Below are 12,591 nucleotides of genomic sequence, written 5' to 3' on the forward strand. Positions count from 1 at the left end.
CTGAATGATAAATAAATTTTATTGCCCTATATAATTTTCCTTCAATTCCATTTTTACACAGAACTGTCCAAAGCTTATCTCTATTAACCATATCAAAGGCTTTCTTTAAATCAATCATGCCTACATACAATTTACCACGATTGTTTTGTAACTGTTTTCTTACAATAGATTGCAAAATAAAAGCATTGTCAACAGTAGAATACCCTTCCCTAAACCCTGCTTGTCCCTCATTGATTATTCCATAAAACATTTACAAAAAAGTTAAGTCTTCTAGAGAGTATTCCAGTGTATATTTTTCCCAAAATGTTTGATAAAGATATTCCTCTATAATTATTTGGATTATTTCTATCAGCATTCTTATAGATTGTAACAATAACGGACTTTGTCCATGATTCTGGAAAAAAACCTTTATTATAAATTTTGTTTTAATCGTTATACAAAATAGGTAATAATTTGTCAATTGAGAAAATAAACAATTCAGGAACAGTACGATCTTCCCCACTACTAGACCCTTTTTTCAATGATTTAACAGTTTTCAAGATTTCTTTATATGAGATTTCTTCATTAAATATATCTTCCTTAATTTCATCAAGACTTTCAGAATTTAAACCTTCAACTACTTCTGTTATATCAATACATTCAATATCATAATTATTTGACTTAAACAATTCCTCAAAATGTTGTACCCAATTATCATAAGAAATAGCATTTGTAATTTGTTGTTTTTTCCTTGCCATTTTCTTAAATCTTTTCAAAAATGATTTAGAGTCTTTAACATTTTCAGTAAGTTCATCTAATTGTTTATTATAAAAATTTGTTTTACTTTTTTCACATTGACTTTTTAAAAACTTCCTAGCCTGTTTATATTATTAGTTATAAAGATCGTTGACAGGTTATATTGTCCTATATAAACGGCTGTTTGTAAATATAACCCGAGCCGCTAGGCGAGGGTTATATTGCAAACACCCGTTTATATAGGGCCATTAACCTGTCAATGATCTTTATAACGAATTTATAATACTGCACATATGTTAATTTACCTTTAAATGTAATAATTTTATTTAAAACGCGCTGGAAACTGTTCTACGATTTATTATTTTTGCGTCGTAATATTCCCCGTTGAGAGCCTCATAAGAACGGAATGTCCCGAATCGCCTTCGGAACTCTACGCTGTCATATGATCACGAGTCCTCGACGAACCAATAAGACGGCATCAATTTCCAGCATAGTTCAAAGGTCACATGTAAACGATTCAGTGTGTATTGGCGTGGAAAATTGGAAGCGGGAATCGTTAATTATTGGAATATAATTATATTTGGAGATTTGCTGCGTATACTGATGTTGATCAACATTTAATTTGGGCAGTAAGTAAATTTTGTAATACAATTTCAACTTTAAAACGTCTTTATTTTTCAACATTTTGCAAGAAAATTGGCAAGTTCAATCAATGACAATGATGGTGGTTCAATGTACTTGATAAACCTCTTGCATATATGTACATGAATGTTGCCTTTTAAATTATACTTTACAGTATAACATCTAATAAATCTTATTAATTGTTTTCACAATTCTTTCAATAGTTAATAGCTCAAAGAACCTACCAGTGTTTACATAATTTATTCTTTTATCCAAACAAAATAATACAAATTCAGTTAGATATATTTCCTAAGAAAGGTAAAATAAAATGTTTCAGCTGATGAGTGGATGGCATGCAACTATGTAATTATTAAGGTACAGTAAGTTCTTAAAATTATTAATTTATTATTTCATCATATTGCAAAAATACATGTGTACATAGTAGATCTAACTTGTTTTTCTTTTCTATTGTTGCAGATTTTGAGAGAGAACAATTTAACAAATGACAGTTTGCTCAGGATACTGGAAAAAGAAACAGACTCAATCTTCTGAATTTATGGAGAAGTTTTATATCTTAGTGAGTCACTCAGATGATCAAACCTGTCAACTTTAATGCGCAATAACTTTATAAATATAAACTCATAAACAGGTGAACAATACAAAAATGTGAAAACCAAACATATTAAATAATGGTAACACTTATTAAACAAAAAAGCCGCCCTCCCCAAAAAAAATCAAATTATTCAGCTACAGTATGGTTTGTGTAATCAACTTACATATAAAGTTTACATAAACTTGTAAACAATAATAGGTCAATAAGGACAACTGTAGATATTAAAACAAACTGCTGTTAACATGAAATAATATTGAAATTTTAAGTGTCTGTCAACTATTTTTTAACATCAGTAACTGTTGTTTGTCAGTTTATTTTTGTACAAAATTGAAATTTATTGTGACTCCTGACATATGGCAGTTGTTGAAAATTCCTTGACCTCTTTGGTTTGTTATCATTGAATTTCGGGCTGGTGCAAACACATCTGGCAGTGAATCAAAATCTGAGAAGAAATCTTCAGGATTGAAATCATCCATTGCATACAATGCATTCCTCCCATTATCTGAATCCAATACAGACACTGAAATTTGGTAATAGAATATATTTATAGAAAAGTTAACCTATGAATACATACATTTTTTTATAAAAATCATTTGCTATTTTTACTTGTCTTCACAAAATTGATTTCTAAATTCTATACAAATCTATTTTAATTTCTTTTAAATTTTTATTAGGAAAAGGTTTGTTATTATGTTTCTAATAAGATAAACTCAATTTCTTTAAAGAATGGATATTTTCGTATTTAGATGTACATGTATTCTAATTGAAGTACAAATTTTATCTAGATTATTTGCACTGACCTGAATTTGATTGTAAGTTGCGTTTGAATGGCACCAGGCTACATACATTCTGTTCTGGATTTAATGAACTACTACAAGATGGCAGTGTGCGTAATGTATGGCTGGTACTTGGCAGCATTGGTAGATTCTCCTGGCCTATGATTTTGTTGGAAATAGCATTTCCCATTTGTTGTTTCTCTGTATCTGATACCCTTTGGTATAAAGCTAGGGACGATGTCGATCTGTGTCCGGACACTGCCATGATTTGCGGCATAGAAAATCCCTGCCCAAGGATAGATACACCAGTGACCCGAATTGAATGGTTCGTATATACTTGCGAAAGTGGCACTTTTTGTGATAGACATTTCAGAAATGATGCAAGTTTGTCTCTTCCCATTGGTCTATTTTGATACCAGCTTTCATCTCCATATTGGTAAGCATCTCTTGGGTATTGCCATAAGCGATTGTTGGATGGATTCAATTTTGATGTGTATAGCTCATACAGTCTTACTGGGCATAGGTCACTATTAATCTTATCTTCTGGCATGTGACCTGTTATTAATGCCTTTTGTTTTTCTTGATGGTTTTTTGTTAATTCATCTTCTGACTTATAGACATATCTAGTTCCATCAGGGTATTTTCCAATTTGAAATGTGCTTTTTGTCATCTGATCGAAATTTTCATTTGCTCTTCTACAAAAAAATAATCTTATATTCATCTGCACTCTATTAAGTAGGCCAGATGGTGTATTTGGAGTGAGATATACACTCATGTACAGCTTTGCTAGGTCATCATCTGTAATCTTAGGGTAGTGATTTATAGATCCTTGCCCATTTTGTTTTAGCTCTTTTAAAGCTGTTTTCATGCATTCATTTGCATCCAAAAATTCTGGACCAGTGATAATGTCAAAATGTTTATTGAACGGTGGAGATTTCAAGTATCTATTCAGACTATGCCGAATGTTTTCAAGTGTTGAGGTTTTATATGCCTGCCCATTCACAGTACGGGCATCCGTATAAAAATGACTCAATGCTTCAGCTAATTTTGTTTCATCAAACTCTTCAAAATTAGTTTCAAGACCCTTTTCTTCAAGATATTTCCTAAAGGTTTCAGCACAGTGAGTGTTCATTTTTTGAGTGTTATATGGCACAGTTTTTTTTCTCTTCTCTTCAATTTCTTGATCAGTGTGACTTGCAAATCTTTTCTTCATATTTTAATCAAATGAAATACCTAAATCAAAAAGAACAATTATTATAATCCCAAAAAATTATTTCCAGTCCTGTCCTATTATCGACTATTTTTTAAATATTGCTTAGTAGGCTTGTGTATAAATGTAAAATGTCAAATCAATTTCCTTTGCTTTTAGACCAGCATACTGTACAGTACATCATTATGAATATTTTTTTCTCTTCAAAAATTCAAAAAAGAAAAAGAAAATACAAAGAAATGTACAAGTATTTTTAATTTGAAGAAATGTTTTCACAGTGAATATTTTAACTAAATACATATTTTAACGCTTCATTTTATTATGGAACATTGCATAAATCTGAAGGCAATCTTAATTATATATTCTTCAAGATAAATATTAAATTAAATTCAGATGCATGCTGCTTTAAATAGTAAATTTAATAATTTTAGTACTTATTAAAGTTAAATGATTAATCAGGAAATAAGCTGCTTTAAATATAAATTTTATTTGTAATAAGTAAATGTAACTTTTTTCATATATGATTTTGCTAGTTAAAATTGTTGATTTTTATTTAAAAATTATGTAACAAGTCATGTTTTGTGTGCCTTCAACTTTTTATAAAGTATTACTTTAAATATAAATATTTTTTTCTAAATTATATGTTCTTAATATATAAATATTTTTTCATGTATTATGTATAATTGAGACTAATATAGCCATATAACCAAAGTTATATGTTCTTTATATATAAAAATGATTGTTCATATATTATGTATAATTCAGGGTAATAGCCATATAACATTTAAACTTAGACTAATAAGTCTTAATAAGTTTAAATTAAATAAGTAAATGTATATTGACATAGCAAATTTAGAAATTTACATTATGTAAGTTAAGATCAAGCAAACAGTTGTTCATAAGATTTTTTTTGTTTTGTTGTAATGACCTTTCATCTTCTTCAGCCTTTTTTTTAAATTTCATTAAATTTGGTTAAAAATTGTTTTTATTTGTTAATTTCAAAATATGAAAATCGGTAAATTTTGTGCTTAAAAATTAAGTGGTTAATTTTTTAAGTTTGTCAAAAGTTATTTATTAAATAAGGGGAAAGAATATTGTATGGTTCTTGTGAAAGTATGTTTGATTTGTTTTTATTAAAGTAGTAAACAATTACTTTAATTGTTGTGTTCATTGAATGTTGCATTTCCTTGTTGATCTTGTCTATCATATTTTATTCAGTTCTCCTGTTTAGTTTTGTTTTGTTTTAAATTTGTTATATTTAAAGATATCCATGCTCATGCTTGAGTAAAATATTTTAATAACAGAAATTTGTTTAAATTTATGAATTTCTTACTGACTTTGCATAATTTAAATAGCAGAATGAATACACTATATATTGGTATTTTCTTTTAGAAAATGCCAGTTTTTTTTAACAACACTATATAATCTTATTGTGACTAACTATTGTGTGTTGAATTTTAAACATTTTTACTTTGTTTGAAGTAAAAAAAAATGTTGGCAGGTTATATATAAGCAATCAACAATATTTACTAATATCAAATTTGAGCATAGAGCAGTATATTTTTAAAGTTCATGTTATATTGATGTTAACCAGTACTTTTCTTTTTTGTTCTATTTTTCACATATTTACCATACTAATTAGTTTTGCAATGGCCATTTTGTCTGTACACATATATTTATGTGATGTAATGCCGTTTGCTTTATACAATTATATTGTAACTTTAGTTTGTATTACTTTATCACAGTCAATGAAAGTTGAATTTTTTTATTTGTTTTTAAAAGAATATTATATTTTGCTTCATTACTAAATTTATTTTATTTGTACATCTATTTAATAATGATCATGCTTGCAAGAGGCTTCCATAAAATATTTTCTGTTGTGTTCAACAGCTTAAGTAAATTCAGTATTGAACCTTTACTTATTGAATATTTTTTCTGCAATAATAACATAAAGTTTGTTTACAGTATACTATACAGTACATGATTTTTAATTCAATTTTGAATAGATCTAGTAAGTGAAATTAAATTCTAAAATAAGTTTGTGACAGTAATTCCAATTGTTTTCTACAATTTTGTATGCAGTACACATACATTTATAAAACAGAACTATATCCTTGTCATTTTTATTTAGATGTATGTGTTATTATATCACTTTCCATTGAAGAATATCTACATGTACTATGATGTTTTAACAATATTGTTCTGAAGTTCAACATTTTGTCAATCCATAATAAAAAAATATTCTTAATAACAAAGTATGTTTTGTCATTTATTTAGCATTAAATGCATAATATACTTCATTCCCAGGCATTTCCACCTTGTTATTATATCCATTCCTGGAGATGGTAGTTAGAATCTACTAATTTTGTAAAATTGGTTGACAGGCTTCAGTGTCAATATTGTATCAGGCCAATACTGTCATTTGATAGACTGGATTTAATGTATCAATATGTACATAAAAGACGAAAGGGTTAACAGAATGGTTACAAAACACCAGTCACACACAAGTGATAAAAAAACATGTTGATGGCAAACTACCTTCTTTTTAAATAACCCCTTTTCAGGATACCTTTCAAATTTGACAAAGATCGTCTGCACTGTGTAAGCTCGATCAAACAAGCGCTTGGTCAACAAGAATAAAATACTGTTCGTTTCTATGAATAAAACAGCTGAAAGATGAATAAAAACACAAAGCAAATAGCTGTTTACATCAATTTATTTTCTTAAAAAAAGAGATTATTGACCAATTAATCAGTCGTAGTCGAAATTCTCGCTGTAAACTTTTCTAGCGGGGCTAAAAAGCGATTTTATGGCCGCCATATTGTTTATAGTATCTAGACCAATCAAAATGGGGGTTTGTCGGGGGTTCTTGAAGGGAAGCCGTGTGTATGGAAGAAAAAGCCGTGTATAGGAAAAATGTAAACGTCACGATTATCCAATGAAAATTAAGGTAACAAAGGTGCAGTATTATAATCACTTAAATAACTGTCATTTGGATTTCTTCTATACTCACGTAAGCGCTTATTTCTCTCAAATTTTGCGGTTTTACAGCTTTGATCAAACCACCCTGGTTGATAATTACTGGATATTTTATTTACTTGTTTGCAACATTCACCTATTTTAGAAGAATTTCAACAATTTCAGAGTTTATTTGATTTTCGTCCACATTAGTACATCTACATTCTCGAATTAAATTTTCAACAACATTGTCATTGAGTAATAACTCGATATTTTCCAAAAATTGTATTTTACGTTGTTCTGAAAATCTATATCTAACAATTTGTTCATTACTCAGTCTTACCATCGTATTATTTCTACATAGATTTTTTATTTTTATAGAAAATACAATAGGCATATGACTTGATTCACTCCTTGTTCCTATCTCAAATGCACTAATATCATCTATAGTGTCATGGCTCACAACTAAATAATCAATAACACTATTACCATTTTGCCCTATATAAGTAAAAGCCCCATGGTTAGAATCATTAAACAATCTTCCATTTGCAATAATAAAATTGTAACATTTACAAAAATTTAAAAAATCTTTGCCAAATTTATTTACACCTGTATCGTTACTAACCCTCTTTTGTATATATTCATCATCTAATATATCACTATATTCATCATAAACAGGAGCATTATATATGCAACCAAGATTATCAATTTCCCTAATACGACTGTTTAAATCTCCCACAACAAATACATCTACATTACATTTTTCTTGTATTTCTAATAATTTATGTTCAAGAAGGTCACTACCTTTAAGTTCTTGTCTATCATAGTAGGGTGAACCATCCGGAGGTAAATAAACAATACAAATAACTTTATCTTTTAAGCTATCAATAAACAAATTTTTGTCAATGACAATAAATGAACAAAAATCACAATTTGTTACAACTTATTTTATAATCATATTCAAAGATTTCTTAATAAAAATACTTATTCCTATCATTGGACGACCATATTTTGAATGTTTTACACCTTGTATAAAATATTCATTATATTCATACAATTCATTTGATAATAATTGGTTACTTTCTAACAACCATGTTTCTACAAAACCTATAATATAAAAAGATTTAAGATAATCAATCAAATCTTTATCAAATATCTTATTGTTCAATCCTTCAATATTCAAGCAAACACACTTAAGTTCTGAAAGCTGTAATATGCTTTGGCCACACCCCTATAAAACACCATTATCATTGCCAGAAGCATTTTTGTTTACACTTTTGATTCCTGCAAATGAATTATCACATTAATCGTTTATAACCATGTATAAATCTGTATTTTCCTCATCAGCTCCAACTTGCAATTCCCAATCCATTTGCTTTCTTTGCATGCTTGCTCCATATTCTTCACTATAATTACTTTTCTCCAACTTTTCACTATTAACACTTTCCTTTCGTTGATTATTGTTTTCATTTACCATTTTCCAAGCAGGTCTAATCATAAATCGCCCTTTATAGTAATATCCGATTTTACCTTCTAGGAATATATCAATGTTCTTGAGTCTAGTGAATTTGGTGGTGAAGGTCATATTTCACACAGTCTAAATTTCTTGACTACATCAAAGTACAACACAGTAAGACACTTTGTCAAAATCTAGGTCAGCTGATATCAAAGTTCACTTTACATCTTAATCTGTGCACATGGTTCAAATTTCAAAGCTGTACATCAAAGGACAAAAAAGTAGGTCACATCATCAAAATCTAGGTCACCTGATATTAAAGTTCAATGTTACAATGTTACAACTAAAACTGTGCACATGGTCAAAAGTAGGTCACTGTCCCCTTGGACAAGACAAAATTTTGACCCAAGGGTTTAATTAAAAACGATCTTGATACAGGTCCACCAAACAAGCTGTAGCTTTATCCCATTCATTGTTTTATTTGCTGTTTTTACTATGTTTACATAATGAGAATCACTGCCCCCGGGCAGGGGAAAAATTGGAACGACTTTGGTAGAGGGCCTAAAGATGATATTATAAAGCAAACATCAAAGCTCTATGCCTTGTACCTTCAGACAAAAATATTTTTTATTCATCTTTTACTATATGTACATAATGAAAATCAGTGAGCCCCGGGGCGGAACAAATTTTGACCCCATGGCTATAAGTAAAGGTTCACTTCACAGAGTCTGATGACATATATATATATATCCTCTAGCCTTTGTCAATTCAGATAAGAGATTTTTCAAGTTTTTACTTTATACATATAAGGAAAACTATCGCCTCTGGGGCAGGGCAATTTTAACACTAGGAGCATAATTGAAACAACTTTAGTAGAGGACCCATAGATGATATTATATACCAAATATCAAAGCTCTAAGCCTTGTACCTTCAGACAAGAATTTCTTTTCATTTTTTACTATATTAACATAGTGAAAATCAATGACCCCTGGGGGAGGGGCCAATTTTGACCCTAGGGCTATAATTTGTACAATCTTGCTAGAGGTTCACTACACAATGTTTCATGCAAAATATCTTAACTCTAGCCTTTGTAAATTTAGAGAAATGATTTTTTAATTTTTTACTATATACATATAAGGAAAACCTATGACCCCCAGGACGGGGCTAATTTTGACACTAGAGGCAAAATTTGAACAACTTTGGAAGAGTACCTATAGATGATATCATTTAACAAATATTAAAGCTCTAAGCCTTGTACCTTCAGACAAAAAGATTTTTGATTTTTTACTTTATGTTTATATTGAAAATCAATGACCCCCGGGGCGGGGACAATTTTGACCCCAGGGCTGTAATTTGAACACTCTTGCTAGAGGTTTACTACATAATGTTTCATGCAAAATATCTAACATCTAGCATTTGTCAATTGCTAGAAGAATTTTTTTAAAGTTTTTACTATATACATAAAGTGAAAATCAATGACCCCCGGGGAGGGGCCGATTTTGACCCCAAGGCTACAATTTGAACAATCTGGCTAGAGGTGTACCAGACAATGCCTTATGCAAAATATCTAAGCTCTATGCCTTTTGGGTCTTTACAAGAAGGTATTTTAAGTTTTTACTATATGTTCATATAGTGAAAATCAATGATCCCCGGGGCTGGGCCCATTTTGACCCCAGGGCTATAATTTGAACAATCTTTGTAGAGGTCTACCAGACAATGCCTTATGCAAAATATCTAAGCTCTTGGCCTTTTGGGTCTTTACAAGAAGGTATTTTAAGTTTTTACTATATGTTCATATCGTGAAAATCAATGACCCCCGGGGCGGGACCGATTTTGATCCCAGGGCTATAATTTGAACAATCTTGGTAGAGGTCTACCAGACTATGCCTTAGGCAAAATATTTAAGCTCTAGGCCTTTTGGGTCTTTAATAGAAGATTTTTTAAATTTATTCTTATAATTCCTTTTGGTTGCCATGGCAACCAGATTTCTTCATGGAATGAAATTCTTTGAACAACTTTGGAAGATCTTTACCCAAGGATCAATCCTGCCAAGTTTGGTTGAAATTGGACTAGTGGTTTTTCACAAGAAGATTTTTTAAGTTCATTATATAATCTATATAACACACACACACACACACGCACACGCACACGCACACGCACACGCACACGCACACACACACACACACACACACACAGGTGAATCGCTAAATGCCACCGCATCGCAGATGCTGCGGTTGCATTAAAACAACACAACTAAAATGAAGCGGGCACCTGTTTCATGAAACAAATTTCCGAGTATTTTTTCCAGCTACCACGGTCACTTTAAAACAATTTTCATACCAATTAATGTGTGTTTTTTTTTTCTTCAGAAAGCTTTTTGGAGTAAACTATCCAGAATTATGGACCTGCGTGGATGAGAAATTAAAAAAAAAAGAAGAAGAAATTTACATGGAATGTTGTTTTCGTTATACATGTATAATGTCTATAATGCGAGGGACCGTGTTTGTCATTTATTCATTTTATTATTGATAAAAATTATTTTGAACATTGAAAGTATCGTTTAATTGTTAATCAACCTGAATATAAATAACTGTCAAACTCCTTAGAATTGTGTCTTCTCGTAGTCGCTAAGGCACTAGGAATCCGTACGTTGCTCTTTAAACATATAAACCTCATGTTTCTGCTCTTAACATATCCCTATTTTCATCATAATCGAGGGAAAAAAATCTATAGATACCAATAGGTCCTATGTCCTATATTTACTTGGAAAGCTGAACAAAATACTTTTTTTATAAATAAAAAACGGTTTTAAAGTGAGGAGTCCATTTACAAAGTAGCTTTTCTAAAAAGATAATGATGATTCTGATATTTCTAAGAACGCTCTGACAATAACGAATAAGTTGTGCATCTGCTCCAATAAAATAATATTTTCATCCTTTCATAGTTATTAATTTTTTGCATAAATGGATGTCTTAAATATAACATTAAACTTGATATTTTACTAAGTGTTTCGTCGTTTCTCAGTAACGCCGTACTGCATACAAACCAGTGTGGTTATCAACAGTGTATTTGTCACGTGACATTAGCGGCGATGTCTTTATTTTTTTACTATTCTATCAAGATCGTTAGTTAGGAATATTTTCACAAATAAAACCTGAAATTGATGTAGAAATGAATAATCTTTAAAGGTATCGTAACAAATTTATTCAAATATGAATTCTTATACGATTTTAAACGGTCCAAAGCTTGCGCTCAAAATCCCGGCGCAAATTTCACAACAGAAAAGGTACTTCTTATGTTGTACGTAGAGGCGAGATATTGCCCAGACACGAAAATAGCACAATATCTCGTCGCGCAGTACAATTAGTTGGACTAATCTACTGTGTATATAAATTACTACTTTATATACACAGAAGATAAAACAACGTTTTGTCGGTAGATTTTTAATGAATTGATGATGTGTGTATTAAAGATGAAAAAATTATAAAACTAACGGCGGGTAATCGGTCAAAAGGGGTAGTCGATAAAAAAATATGCCATCAAGTGCCTATGGTCAAGTCCATCGAGAAACAAGAGGGCCATGATGACCCTGAAGTCGCTCACCTGAATATAGGCCCCTGGAGCAGAGCCAGTTTAAACCCCATGGCTTTTATTTGAACAAACTTGGTAGACACCCATTAGAAGATGTTTCATGCTAAACATCTAAGGTCTAGCTCGTTGGGTTTTTCAAAAGAAGATTTTTAAAGTTTTTTCTTTAAAAATATAGTTAAAACAATGACACCCTTGGGGCAGGGCCAGTTTTGACCCAAGGGCTTTTATTTGAACAATCTTTGTAGACACTTACTAGAAAATGTTTCATGCTTAATATCTAAACTCTAGCTATTCAGGTTTTTTTTCAAAGAAGATTTTAAGTCTTTGCTATACACATATAAGGAAAACCAATGTCCCCCAGAGCGGGGCCAATTTTGACCCAAGGGCTTTTATCTGAACAAACTTTGTTGACACTCACTAAAAGATGCTTCATGCTTAATATCTAAACTCTAGCTATTCGGTTTTTTTTTCAAAGAAGATTTTAAGTCTTTGCTATACACATATAAGGAAAATCAATGTCCCCCAGAGCGGGGCCAATTTTGACCCAAGGGCTTTTATTTGAACAAACTCTGTTGACACTCACTAAAAGATGCATCATGCTTAATATCTTAACTCTAGCTATTTGAGTTTT

At 30.6% G+C, this 12,591-nt stretch overlaps 2 protein-coding genes across 2 annotated transcripts in view; both read right to left on the reverse strand.

Annotated features, from left to right (window-relative positions):
* The window catches only part of LOC132729007 (uncharacterized), a 94,864-nt gene that overhangs the window by 79,830 nt on the left and 2,443 nt on the right, over window positions 1-12,591 (reverse strand). The window lies entirely within an intron of this gene.
* Window positions 1,400-3,958, reverse strand: LOC132729025 (uncharacterized). Its single transcript, XM_060714763.1, has 2 exons — window positions 2,770-3,958; window positions 1,400-2,489 (listed from the first exon to the last, which is right to left on the reverse strand). The coding sequence occupies exons 1-2, from the start codon at window positions 3,956-3,958 to the stop codon at window positions 2,281-2,283; spliced, it is 1,398 nt and encodes a 465-aa protein (XP_060570746.1). The 3' UTR covers window positions 1,400-2,280.

This window comes from Ruditapes philippinarum, unplaced genomic scaffold (assembly GCF_026571515.1).
Source record: "Ruditapes philippinarum isolate M1 unplaced genomic scaffold, ASM2657151v2 ctg88_1_1_1_1, whole genome shotgun sequence".
NCBI classification, from domain to species: Eukaryota; Metazoa; Mollusca; class Bivalvia; order Venerida; family Veneridae; genus Ruditapes; species Ruditapes philippinarum.

Coding starts and splice junctions, on each gene's coding strand:
- LOC132729025 (XM_060714763.1), bottom strand. CDS start 3,958: ATGAAGAAAAGATTTGCAAGTCACACTGATCAAGAAATTGAAGAGAAG. Junction 2,490..2,769: donor CAACTTACAATCAAATTCAG/GTCAGTGCAAAT, acceptor ACCAAATTTCAG/TGTCTGTATTGGATTCAGAT.